The sequence below is a fragment of the Ursus maritimus genome, unplaced genomic scaffold, assembly GCF_017311325.1.
Source record: "Ursus maritimus isolate PB19 unplaced genomic scaffold, ASM1731132v1 scaffold_25, whole genome shotgun sequence".
Lineage (NCBI taxonomy): Eukaryota > Metazoa > Chordata > Mammalia > Carnivora > Ursidae > Ursus > Ursus maritimus.
This window is the reverse complement of record NW_024425008.1, coordinates 29559458-29573161: the sequence shown is the minus strand read 5'-3', so window position 1 is coordinate 29573161 and position 13704 is coordinate 29559458. Positions and strand designations below refer to the sequence as shown.

Below are 13704 nucleotides of genomic sequence, written 5' to 3'. Positions count from 1 at the left end.
CTATTATGCCAAACCGTGTTTGGTTTTGATGGGAATGAAAAGTTCGAACCGCACTGGTAACAGTGTTACTTAGAGGCTGCTCGTAATCAAAAGACAGGCAAGAGGAACCAAGAAATAGCTTAGAAATCCAGGAAGAGGGGCGGGGGGCGGGGGGGGCGGTGCGAGAAGAAGGAGAGCAAAGCACTTGTACGGGAGGCCGCTGCCTGGCTTACCAGTTTTGCAGGGCTTCAAGCCCTCCAAGGTCTCTCATTATATTTCGGGTAAGCTCTAGGTCTGACCTGAACCGTCCTGCGGGAGGGTCTCACTGGCCGTGCCCTTCCTCCCGGCATTGTGCTCCAGCTGCTGGTCCTTCTCAGTTCGTCAAACAGACCTCGAACCTGAAGCCTCCGGTTCCTGCCCCCCCACCCAGACCTCCATGCCAGCGGCTGCTTCAGCCGGAAATATCAGGCCCCATCTTCCTGTGACCAGCCCCAATTGTCCATTTAAATGTCATCGTCTTAGCAACCACCCAATCTAAGGGGTCCGCCAGTCACCCTCTGTCACCACACCTCTTCTTCATTTCTCAGCCAAGCACTTACACTAGCTGAGGTTTTGCTGGTTTGTTTATTTATTGTCTGCCTCACCCCGCCTGAATGAAAATTTAAGTTCTGTAGAGAAAGAACATTGTCTGCCTTCTTCCCTGCTATATTCCCAGAACTCGGAATAGTCCTTGGCACATAGCAGATACTCAATCAGTAAGTATGTGTTGAACGAACAAGCAGCTAGAAGGATGGGTGGATAGACGGGGGGTCCCTGTGCGATACAGAGAGGCCTGCCTCGGTAAGGCCTCTTTACCCTACTCATCACAGGTTCACCACCTGCTGCAAGACTCACTGTGAGGCCAACCCTGGCCATCAAATTCACCATGGTGCTCCTTTGTCACCAGGGCCCTACAGCTGCAGGGGCCCAAGAGACTTGGGGTACCATGTGGATGGCCAGGCATTCTTCTGTGACGAAAGAGCAAAGGCACAGGGCTGCTGAAGGTTGGGCGGCACGTCTGGAGTAGGGCTGTGGAAGAGAATTTGGGAATCCAGGCTGCCTGGGTTTTGGCCTTGGCCCTGAATTCAGGCAGCATTGGGACTGTAGGCATAGCAGGCTGAAGTCAAGGAAGGCATATCTGATCCCTCCTCCTTCCTCTCAGGGTCTGGTAATTAAGGCTGGACATCCGCTGGGGCCAGTGGGAAGAGGGGAAAAAGAAGTCATGTCTTCTCCCCAACCTACCACCTGTCGGGCCTGGAGATTTGGGCTTTGTATGAACTCTTACATTGTGCTCTCCTCCCTGCTATAAGCTCTGTGTGGGGTTCTGGAGGCACATGGGGACAAAGGCACAGTCCCTGGCCTGGAAGAGCTTCGGTCTGGTTGAGAAAAGGGGTGTATAATCCATGATTGCACTAAGAAGTCAGTGTGGTAATAGAGGCCAGGAAACTGCCTCAAGGACTCAGGGGCGGGAGGGCATGGGAGGAAAGTCTTCCTAGAGATGACATTTGAGCCACATCTTCATGTGTGAGGGGGAAATGCCCCAACCTAGATGGACTGGGGCAGAGGGGCCTTAGGGGCCGTAAGGTAGGGCCTGTGCAAAGAGTCGTAAGAAGTATGGCTTAAATCTGGGAGGCAGGCAGGTGAGGCTGTAGATTTGGGCAGAGACCAGATCATGCCAGACCTTGTGGTTCATGCCGGGGGCAGCACGATGCCGGTGATTAGTTGAGCATTTTTGAAGAATCATCCTGAAGGCTCTAGGAAAGCTGGGTGGGAAGGGAGCAAGATGGGGTGGGGAAGGTCACAGCCATCATCAGAGGGACAGGTGAGGAGAGGCCGCACTACAGCTATGGGGGGAGGGATGGTTTGCTGAAGCTTTAGCAGCAAAATTAATCAGATTTGAAGACCTGTTAGTTATAGGACATGGCAGGGAGGGGAGATATCTGCCTCCTTTTCTGGGCTTCCAGCCTGATTTGGGGGGTGTTCAGGGAAGCGGTACTGCCCAAATCTAAGAATAGGCAAAGTAGAATGGAGTGTCCATGGATCCATCTGTGGTTAGCGCATGGGAGGGGCAGCTGGGAAGTATCATTGGAGGATGGCAGTTCTCAATGAAGGATTGGGGGATGATTGGAATATCCTCATGTCCTTCCCACCAGGGCTCCAGGAGGAGAGCTCCCCCTTAGATCAGCCCTCCCATGGCACCCGTTAGCATGTATCAGACCCAAAGGAAGAGTTCTGAGATCCCAGCTGGCAGGGTCTTCTCGAGCAGGGAAACCCTCTCCTTTCTCCATCTCACCCTAGAGAAAGTCAGCTTTGAGGGGAGGTGGGATAGTCTTATGTGAGCCTTCTGGCCCCTCATGTGGTCCCCCAAGGAGAAACCATCTGATACTGTGGCTCCTTCCTTCCTGCCAGCGCGGTTACTTGTTGATGGCCTTGCAAGGAAGAGGCTGGAATGTGGCTGACTTAGCATTTCCCAGCCCCACCCACCCGCACAGCTGGCAGGGCCCGGACCCCTCTCCAGATGGGGCTCAATTGGTCTGCTTGGCTTGGCTAGTGCTTCCAGGCTGTCCTGCCTCACCTTCTTTAAAACTGCTTGGGACAGCAGAACAAGGCCCAAGATCTTGGCCAAAGCAAGTTTTCTTGTGGCGAATGGGGCTGGCTTTCCAGCCGCGCGTTGCAGCCAAGGCCTGGCAGGGTGAAGTTGCAGAAGCAAAGTGTTGCAGGAGAAGGGGAGCACCTGTCACTTCTCCATCCGGGAGACAGCTCGGTGGGGCCGGTCTGGGGAGAGACCTAGCTCGAGTGGGTTTCCTCACCCCTGGAGGCAGGAGTCAACAGGACAGCCACCCAAACTGCCCAGAGACAGAGCTGACACCAGTCTTTGGATTTGTTTTTCTAAAATCTGGAATTTGGTGTCCTTTGGGTGTGACTTTCCATACCATATCCAAGGAAGCCTGGGTAGCTCTGCACACCCAGTGAGTCCTTTCAGTAGCGTGGAATCTCGCCTGTAGGGAGGCCCGTGGCACGAACCAGTGATATGAAGTGATTTAAGGAACCATCTCGCCCTCTGATGTAGGCTCCCCAGCCCTCGCCCGACAAGCAGTTTGAATTCCAGCAGCCCTGATCTCCAGCAGGGGTTGTGCGTACATATGTGAGAGGAAGGGTGGAGGTTTGGTGCCAGTGTAAGTAAGCCTAGAGCTAGGAGTGCAAGCTGCCAATGTTTTTAGAGGATACTTCTAGAAGGCTGCAAGAGCTGGAGGGGTCAGTGGGGTATCCCTGAGGTCAGGGATAAGTTTGGGGGAGTCTAACTGTGATGGAAGGGACTCCAATGAAGACTGAGAGGTTTCTAGAAACTCTGGGGGAGGCCCTTTTGCCCTACCCATCCAGCACTCCCCTGGGAAAATCTCAGCTTCTCCCTAGCTAACTGAGGCCTCCCTTGGCTCTTTCACACGTGCATGCCCACTGCCGGTTTGACTAAACATCTCAGTCTTAACTTGATCTTGTATGAAGCGTGGTATGGACTTATGGCTGTTGTAAACCCAGAAACCTCATTTTCAAAGTTTTAGGCTAAATGCCTTCAGTAGTTTTCTATTACATTTTGTTGGAAATATTTGTTGGAAACTATCTCCAACACCCCACCCCCCCCCAACTACCAGCCATTGTCTTGTCCCATCTCCTTCCAGGAGGCTTATGGTTAAACATTCTTCTGGGGCCATGGCTGGAGTTTCCTTCCCTCTAGATCAAGTGTTCTTCTCCTGAGTCCATGAGCTTGGATGAGCTTTAGGGAGTCCACTCAGCCTCAAAAGTCAGCAGAGTGCTCTGTGCGTATGCATTTTCCAAGGAAGACTATAGCTTTGTGTAGGTTCTCAGAAGGGTCCATGATCCCTCAAAGCTAAGAAATTCTTGCTATAAATGCACTTGGAGCTTGGACAGGGGGAAGCGTTGGGTTCCAGAGTAGGACCCTAGTGCTGCCAGGGTCACATGTCGAACCGGGCTCTGTGATCAGGAGTGGGGGTGGGATGTGGGTTTCTGGAAGTCAAAGGAGTTCAGAAGCAGGGAGCCCTACGCTAGCTGGGGAAGAAGAAAGAAGAGGGGGGACCCTGGGGTCCATGGGGCAGGTTGAGGATGTGGCAAGGTCGAGGGAGCCAGACGCACTGCCTGGAGGGGCCTCGGAGGACTTCTCCTGGGGAAGTGAGTATCTTTGGAGCTTCCAGGGCCAGGTCAGGCCAGGGGTCATGGCTGTAAGACCCTGGGGGAGTGAGGAGGGCAGACCAGGGGGACAAGGGAGACGGGCAGGGAGGGAGAGTCAGAAGAAAAGGAAGGAAGAGGGAGCAGGAGCCAAATGATGGTTACTCTGCGTGGGGGGAAACTCCCAGAGGTAGTAAAGTGGGGGGAAGAGCTGCTTCTTGCGCGGACCAGCCCAAAGGAAGGTGGGGGGGCTCCCTCGGAGGAGTCCCTGAGAGCCGGACAGGCGGGAGCCCCAGCAACACGTGTCGGAGGCAGCGGGCGTCTCCTGGCAGGGCGGCTGGGCGGGATGACCTCATCCCTTCCCCGCTCGGCGACTGAAGCTTTATTATTCTAGCCTCTAGGTAGACATGACGCTATGCTGAGCCTAAAGATTAAAGAAAGAGCTGCCTTTGCCGCCATGGGGCTCCCATGGCCCCTGGTGGGAGGGGCCCAGGGGGAGAGCACTCAGTGGGAGTAGCTGGGGCGCCTCCCTTGGGGCCCTTCCTGGCGCTCCTCCACGCCCCAGGGGCCTCTCTCACATTTTGGGTAACACAGGCAGGCAGGGTGCCCGAGAGGGAGCTGGCCACCTTCCCTCCTGTGCCATGGACATCTTGATAGAGAATTTTCCGCAGCTCACCTGGTTTACCCTGCAGGCTTGAGATCGAATGTTGTGGGTAAAATGGAGCTCTAAAACACCAAATACCATGTGCTGGCAGAGACAGAAAGCCAAGTTCCACACCGATAAGTCCATGTCTGTTTCAGAGACCTTCTGAGCCTCCCTTCCATGACAGACTAGGCAGATCCCCAAAGAGCCCAGGGCCCATGGTCCTTCACACCTTCCCCAGGTACTCCCTGCATTAAACCTGTCAGGATGACGTCCTGCTGGCAGATCGAGTGATTGTGCTGTCTGGGAATCAGCCCAGGATGCCCAGGGGGCCTGCCCAGGACTGCAATCCAGTTAATTAGCGATGGGCATTTAGCAGGGATGCGGAGCTTTTTGTGGTAATGAGACTTCTTTTCCCCTAAACGTTGAGGTCACTTGGGGGTGGGAAAGGGAAAGAGTTTGCTGGTTCGTTCATAAGGGTGGGGTCAGAGATGGTTCCCCTCCCTTCTGGAAAACTCAGCAAACCCCAGGGAAGAACCCCAAGGTATTGACAAGTGCCTTGGATATTTTTCTTGCCAGATACAATTTCAGAATGTGCTGGCAGCCTGGAACCCCTGGTCGGGGATCCCTGTGGGACAGTGAGCCCCTCTGCTTCCACTTCTGATCCATGGCGGTGCTGTAGTTTAACCCAGTGCCCTGTAGACTATTTGAAGGTATTGGCCTCCCAACCTCAGCCTTACTCCCCCCACAGAGGGAAAGTTGCCCAGGATTTTGAACGCAAGCGCCTGGGCCATATTGACTCAGTGCCACGCCCTGGGAACAGGAGCCACAGTCACCCCCTCTGGAACAGAACTGTCATTGGCTCTGAAAGTTTTAAATATTAGCTAGCACTCTGAATGTTTCTTTTTTTTGGTGTGTGGGGGGGGAGATAGCGCATACATAAATCAAATGGATGGGTAGGGTATGTGTATAAAAACATTGGTCTTGCTGCTTTATGTACTGTGTAGACAGGACTGTGTTAGATGTGTGGTCATTACTGTGCACCTTGATCCCCAGGAGCCTTCGTGGTTGCTATAGTCTGGTACTTCTGAGCAAAATCCCCAGGGGGTCTCGTATACCTGTGGTTTCCTAGGTCTATCCCAGACCTCCAGACTTAAAACCTCTACCCCTAGAAGGTCTGGGACTTGCCAGTTTCAGAACCTTTGTTTCCATCACAACTACCTTCTTCTCTCAATTCCTACCGTACTTGGTGCCTGACAGTGACAGGCCGTGGGAGCTTCACACCGAATTGTCACTGCTTGATGTCTGTGAATCTGGCTCTGTCTCACCAAGACATTGAGCAGTTCAAGGCCAGGGGCGCTCGTCACAGAACCTGGCCTGGTGTTGGGGTGTGTGTGTGTGCTCAGAGCACGCTTTCCCATAGTCCCATTTGTTGAGCGTTCATGTTCCTGTGCGAACAGCAGCTTGTCCTGCTGCGAACACCAGGCCAGGAAGACAGCTTGGATCCCAGCTGCGGTTTGGTCAGGTGAATTAAATCTAGCCAGTATATCTGGGGCACCCTCATCTTGTGCAAGAACATTCCTGGCTACGGTAGAGGGCGAGACAGGCTCGTGTAATAAGGGGGACCCCCTTAGGGACCCTAGAGAAATAAACTATCCCGTCTTGAGCGTCCAGCTGGATAGGATGTCTCGATCCTGCTGCCAGCTGAGTGGGGCTGGGAGGTCTCTGGCTCAGAAAAGCCATTTCTCCCGGCCGCCAGCAGCGCAGTGCAAGGACCGTGTGGGAGAGACTTGCACAGGGTGGATGGTTCCTGCAGGATCCTGAGTGGTGATCTCTGACCACGTGGGAGAGACTCGCACGGGGTGGATGGTCCCTGCAGGATCCTGAGTGGTGATCTCTGGGGCGGGGGCGGGCCGGGGGTCTGCCTGTGGCTCAGGTTTTCAGAGCCGGACCCCAGCCACACCCTGGAGGAGCGAGTGGTGCACTGGTACTTCAGCCAGCTCGACAGCAACAGCAGCAGCGACATCAACAAGCGGGAGATGAAACCCTTCAAGCGCTACGTGAAGAAGAAAGCCAAGCCCAAGAAGTGTGCCCGGCGTTTCACTGACTACTGTGACCTGAACAAGGACAAGGTCATCTCACTGCCCGAGCTGAAGGGCTGCCTGGGTGTTAGCAAAGAAGGTGAGTGCTTGCTCCCGTGCTCCTGGCCTTCCAGGACGTGGCGCACCCAGGTGCAGGGACCAAGGGCTCCTCCCATAGAGGGGGTCCCGGTGCTCCTGTATTCAGCTACTTGCCGAGAGTGTGTTATGCTCTATGCTATTTGCCTGGTGCAGCAAAGGAGTTGCCAGATACAATCCTTGTCCTTCCACAGTCTACCAAGGAGGTAGATATGAAAGTGTTTACAGACATTGTGCTAAGTGCTATGAGAGTGTGTTAGGCTAGGCCAGGCTGCAGTGACAAGGAGACCCGCACATGTAATGGCTCAACACAGGAGAATTTGTTCATCTTGCCCATGTAATAGTTCAGCATGATTCCAGGTCATGGTGTGTGTGTGTGTGTGTGTGTGTGTGTGTGTGTGTGCGTGTGTGTGTGTAGGGGGACACATAAGAGTGGAGATTGCTCTGTGTAGTCACTCTGAGATCTTGGCTGAGAATGATTCCGACATCTTTATTATGTGGCTTCAAGGTCACCCTGGGGCTCATTTCCATTCCCAGTCAGCCAGATGGAGTCAAGCACAGAGCAGTGCACATGGGGGAGTTTTATGGGCCAGTCCTGAAGTGACACACATGACCTCTGCTATCTCACAGGCTGGAACGGCCACCAGACCACACCCCACAGTGAGGAAGGCTGGGAGCCCAGGAGGAGGAGGAGAACATGGATTCTGTCATGATAGAACAAGTGCGAGTATTGTAGGAACATATGTAGGGGCACTTAAACTAGCTCAGGGGTAGACAGCCTTGGAAAACGTGGTGCGGGAAGTGATGTCTAAACCAACCATGGCCCACGAGCCCCGTCTAGTCCTATTTTTGTATGCCTTGTGAGCTAAGGGTAGTTTTTATATTTTTAACGGGATGTATTTTTCAACAAAGAAGAACAAATGACAGACTGTACGTGGCCCACAAAGCCTAAAATATCTACTACCTAGTCCTTGACGGTCAGTTTGCTGAGCCCTGGTCTAAACCAGTACCTGAGCAATGGGTAGGAGATGGCCGAGCCAGGGGGTCCGTGGAGGGAGGGGTGTTCTCAGCTATGGCAACGGAAGAGTGACGGTGTGGAGGTGAGGGAACAGTAGTAAAGGAACCGAAAGGTTAGTGGGACAGAAATGCGTATTGGAAGGTGGCAGGAACTGGGGGGGGCAGGAGGCAAGGGAAGAGTCTCACTTCTTCAGGGCAGCGGAGAGCTGTCATAGGGGTTCAGGCAGAGAAATAATTGGATTGGTTTTGCTTTAGAAAATCATTCTGGCTGCAGTGCGGGAAATGGGTTAGAGATGAGCAAGGCAGGGCACCCACCGGAGGCTGTGGCGGGAGATGAGAGGCTCGAGTTAGGAGAGCGCAGCGGGGGTGAAGAGAAGTGAGTGGACGCAAGATGGCTAGAGCTGCGCTTCTGGTGACCGAGGGGACAGAGGGATGGAGGTTGGTTTGGGGGGCGGTCTGTTCACAGAGTGGGGCAACGTGGAAGGAAGAGCAGAGCAGGAGTAGGGAGAGGGGGAAGACCACCAGGGTGGTTTGGACATGGCGAGTTGGACGCACCTGAAGGGTGGGTGGCTCTGCGGTGCAGGTGAAGGGTCTGGGCGGGTGATGCCAATTTATTTGAAGTGGAAGCTTTGGTAAAGCAGAGATTGCCCCGGAAGAAAACACAAGGGCTTTTCCTGGTGCTGACCCTCACTTGACACCGAGCGCAACGGGTAGCACAGGAAGTGGATGAGTGACCACGAGGGACCCCGGCTCCGGGGCCTGTGACCCTGGGTGAGTGAGCTCATGGCTCTGGCCACTCCTGTCTGATTGAGGACGCCTCTGTGTTCCCCCAGGATGCAGTGCAGTGTCGTGACTCAGACCCTGCCTCTGCCGCAGACTAGCTGCTTCGCCGTATACACACGACGCGACGGTTCTGGCTCTCAGTTTCTGCATCTGTAAAGTGGGCGAAGCAGGGCATCTACCCCCTAGGACTGTTGTGCTGACTCAGTGGGACAGTGAGTGAAAGCGTTTATCCAGGGCCTGAGACAGTGGAGGAACTGGATAGAAGTTCGACATTCCTGTTCTTAAGATTATTGCCTGGTGAGCCGCACTCACCACCTGTAGCGCAGTCTCCCTGGGCCCCCCGCCAGTGTGTGATTGGCGTCATCGCATCCTCATCAGCCGAGTGAATGCATGTCCCCCCAGTGAGGGGGCTGCCCACTGTGGCGACACTTGGGGCCTGCGCTCGTCTCCCAGAGCACGGGCAGAGGACCAGTACTGGAGAGAGACCACACAGTGTTTGTGTAGAGTCCGGGCCCACCCAGGAGCACACAAGCGCCGAGGAACGACGGACCCACGGGGGTCCGTATGACTCTGCCCTCAGTCCCCTCTGGTCTACGCAGCCCTCAGATGCCAAGGGAAGGCCGGGTGTGGTGACCTCTTGTCCACAGAGCCAAGAGGGGCTTTTGAACCTTGTTCTGAAGTCTCACCAGGCACCAGGTGTCTGCCAACCCTGGCTGCTGCGCAGGACCTGAGGGGAGCACCCAGGAAAACTGTCACCTGGAATGTGATAGTTAGGGAGCCCTGTTCCTCCTCACCCCACACTCGGCCGAGGTTTCAGTGTGCAGGTACCCTCACAGCGCCGTCCGGGGAGGCCTCTAGAGTGCTTCAGAGCGCAGCCCAGCACTTTCTTGGCCTAACACTGTCAACCTCCCTCCTGAGCTCCTCACCCCAGGAGTGGGACAGGAGAGGCCTGAGAGCTCTGGGACGGCTCTTGATCCCAGAACACACTGCCTGCTTGAAAATATGGCTGGGGCGCCTGTGTCTCTGCGCGTGTCTCTGTGTGTGTCTGTGCACAGGCGTGTTTGTGCGTGTCCCCGCAGCCACGTCTGTGTGTGTAGGCAAATGTCTGTGTGCACGTCTGAGTGCACACCTGTGTGTGTGTGTGGTCTGCACATGGGGCATGCCTGCGTGCGTGTCTGTACGTGTCTCTCTGGGCTGTGTATGTGCACATCTGTGTGTGCATGTGTCTTCAGGCCATTTTGCGGTCGAGGTGTCCAGATGAGCCTAGAGAGGACTAGCACTTTGCTCGAGGTCAGAGGTCACACGTGAGGTAGCATCATTGCTGGCACTTGGACCCCGCCTCAGAATTTCCAGGCCAGAATGCTGTCCCCTCCGTGAGAAGGACTCCAGAGTGTTCGAAAATCGTCCCTTGTGTGAACAGGCCAGACTTGCTTGCCTGAGGAAGGCCAAGGGAGACAAGACCAGGGGTGAGTCCAGAGAAGTGGGGAAGCAGACCCAACCTGGGGGGGGTGTGAACGGGAGTAGAGGCTGCTGGGAGCAGGGAGCCACCAGCAAACTCAGCAGGGAGACCCATAGTTTCTAAGCAGGCAGTGCCTGCAGGAGAAAGGACCATTAGTGAGAGGCATAGGGGAGGCGGGGGCTGGGGCTGTGGGTAAGAACAGAAGCTCTGAAGTCAGACACACCTGGCTTTTAATCCCGGCTCTGACACTCGCTGGCCCTGTAATCTTTGGCAAGTCCTCTAAACTCTCTGAGCCTCAGTCTCCTTGTCTGCACAGTGGAGATGATAGTATCTACCTCATAGATGTGGCGTGAAGATGGGGCATGTGAGGAACTTAGCCCAGTAACCTGGCTCGTGGGGAATGCACAAAGGAAACTGGTAGTAGGAGAGGAGCGTGCTCACGGGCTGAAGGCAGCTTCCCCGGGGCCCTCTGCTCCGCAGAGCTGGAGCCGCAGAAAAGCCACTTGGGTAGAAGGTCTGTGGGGCCTGAGCCCAGGCATTGGTCATCTGGTGTCATGTGGTGCCCTCTGGTGGGCTGAGAGGGGCTTGCAGGCCAGGTGGGGGGCTCGAGGGGGCGGCGGGAGGGGGGGGCACACGCGGTTTAGGAACCAGTGTTGCTTTGGGTCTCAGGGACCACATTTTCTGGAAATGCCTCGTGAACACAGGTATTTTTCCTAACCCAACCGCTCACAGGGGAGCTGAGCTGTGTGCACAGCAGGAAGGGGTCAGACACTCTGAGGGCCAGGCCTTCTTTCTTAGCTGGTCCTTCCCGGTGAGTAAAACATCTTCGGCAGGTTGATGGTCACCCAGGTTGATGCCTCCCAGGACGGTGACCATCAACTAGTTCCTCCGTTTGTGAAACTTCCCAACCCCCCCTTGGCACTGCCCGAGGATGCCGCCTGCCCTGCGTTCTGGCGTTTCCTCCCCCACCCCCAACTCCCCTTAAGAGTGTGGTCCTGGGAGGACAGAGCCACGCCTGAGTTCACACGCAGAAGCTGTGCCATCTGCAAGTCTCAGTCCCACTGTCATAACACGGGGACAGTTGGATCATTTTGTAACTATCCTATAGAGTTGCTCCGTGGGGTAAATGACGGGATTTGGGTAAAAGATTAGTGCCGTGGGCCTCCACGAGCGGGGCTGGATCCTCCCAGCCGGGCGTGCATTTCGTTTCCCGAGTCTCCGCTTGGCGGGCGCTACCAGGAGGCCAGTGTCTCCGTGTGAATCTGTCTGCTTCCCGCTGAGAGAGGCCGCTGCTGGACGGAGCAGATGAATGGTGGGATCCGGAGTCAGGTGGGATTCTGTCGCTGCCCACTGCTGGCCCCCGAACCCATCACTCTTTCCAGGCTTGTTTCCTCGTTTGTAAAATCGGACATATCAGTATCTACCCCGCACCTGGCCTCCCATCCTGGGTTCTGTCATTCTTTCTCAGGTCTTAGGAATGTTAGCAGAACTGGGAGAGGGGGGCGTTGAGCTGTGGGGTCGCATGACCCATGGGTGGGTGTGGGTTCCCGCAACACTTCATACTCTTCAGAGCCCTTTCTCCACTTCATGCATTCAGTCAGTCCTCAAGGCAGCCCTGTGAGAGGCAGAGCGAGGCCGCACAGCTGTGGCCTCAAGTCCCATCCTGTAGACTGACCCAACGGCGTTAGGGTGGGTGCACAAAGTCACATGGCCTCCAGGGGTCACACAGTGCTGGCCCAGCTCTTGGTGCACTGGCCTCTCAGCTCCCACTCCTCCTCAAGGAGCCCTGGGCCCTGTAGGAGCCTCCAAGACCCATCAGCACCCTATAGGGCAGAGTGGGTGTTAGCAGAGTGAGACTTGGGCCTTGGTTAACTCTCTCAATTGCTCCAAGCCTCAGTTTCCAAATTCATTAGGTGAAGGGGTGGGACCAGATGGTCACTGAGAGTCCCTCCACCCCTGGTGCTCTGTGACTCAGAGAACTAGGACTCAAAAGGTTATGCACATGTCCATCTGCATCAAAGCCCTTCTCAGCTAACAGCTCAGGGGGCTTCAGAGAGGCACCCAGGGAGCGCCTGGCCTCACAGAAAAGGGATGTGTTTAAGGGTGCTGGCCAGCAGTGGCTTCACCCAGGCAGGACAGGGCCACCAACCCCCACAGAACAGGAAGCACGGCCACACAACCTGGCTCTGTCCTGAATGCATTCTTCCTTCTGGGGGCTGGGGGGACAGGCGCCCAAGCACAGAGTCACGCCGGAGTCTCTACCGGCTCTCGGGTCAGCGGCGCTGGAGTGTCACATGTTCCTATCTGTTGCAGGTGGTAGTCTTGGCAGCGCCCCCCAGGGAAGATGAGCAGGCCCAAACCCATTCAGTAAGTTGCCTTCTTTTTGGGGTCCCCTCCGTGGGCCCCCTAAATGCAGCATTGGTAGTACGGCAGGAGTGGAGGAGTTGGCCCAGTTTTCCATTTTTGTTTGCTGAGGACACGAGGGAAAGATTGGTTCGTGCTGCGGGATCCTGCGGTCCCTGAGTATAAAGGCATGCCCGCCCCCGCCCCCCCCCGGGTGAAAGGCTGCTCTCTGGGAGTAGTATGGCTTTTACAGACTGCACGCCCCCAGCCCTGCTTCCTCGGCAAGGCCTCGTTCTCTGGAATGCCAGACTTGTTGCAGGGGCCGTTGTGGTACACAACGGTGGCAAAGCGTGGCCTGGTGAAACTCGGGCCCATCTGCAAGTCTAGGCTCCCTGCGTCCTGCCCAGCCCGTGTCTAACAGGCTGCCCTTGGGAGGGAGTGGATGTGTGCGGTGGGGCGTCTCATAAACCCACCTCTGACCTCTTGCTTCTGCTTCCCCTTCTCAGTAGGACGCCTTGTCTAAGGAGTGGAAAACCAAAGGGCAGGTGGAGAGACCTGGGAGGCAGGAAGGACCACCCGCCACCGGCTCCCCCGGCCCGGCCACATCCCGTGTAACATAAGTGGTACCCACCGTGTTTGCACTTTTGATAACTCTCATTTGCGTGTTTTCTTTTTGGTTTCATTTTTAAACACCAGTATCTAATACCACAGTGGGAAAAGGAAAGGGAAAAAGACTGTTTATTCTCTCTCTTATTGTAAGTTTTCGGATCTGCTACTGACAACTTTGAGGGGATTTTGGGGGGGGTGGGCGGGAGGGTGTTTGTTGCTGGGACTGAGAAGAAAGAGATTTATATACTGTACATAAATATATATGTAAATTGTATAGTTCTTTTGTACAGGCGTTGACATTGCTGTTTGTTTATTCCCCTCCCTCTCCCTGCTCCCGGTGGGGGGGCTCTGGACACACGGCCCAGCTTTCTAGAACCTGGGACTGTATCCCCAGCCCACCTGGATTCCATCTGGAGACCGACCCCTGTATGCATAAAGACGGGAGCCCTGCGATCATATCGTAGACTCCTTGG

General features: G+C 55.3%; 1 protein-coding gene across 3 annotated transcripts in view; it reads left to right on the top strand.

Moving 5' to 3' along the window:
- Window positions 1–13425, top strand: part of SMOC1 (SPARC related modular calcium binding 1) — a 151242-nt gene extending 137817 nt beyond the window's left edge. For 2 of the 3 annotated variants that reach the window (XM_040641717.1, XM_040641720.1), the window contains exons 11-13: window positions 6780–7024; window positions 12593–12646; window positions 13129–13425. In XM_040641717.1, the coding sequence (XP_040497651.1) occupies window positions 6780–7024; window positions 12593–12627 (280 nt within the window). In that variant the 3' untranslated portion in view covers window positions 12628–12646; window positions 13129–13425. The remainder of the gene's footprint in view (window positions 1–6779; window positions 7025–12592; window positions 12647–13128) is intronic. The other variant, XM_040641718.1, reaches the window with a different exon arrangement.
- Window positions 13426–13704: the final 279 nt, after the last annotated feature.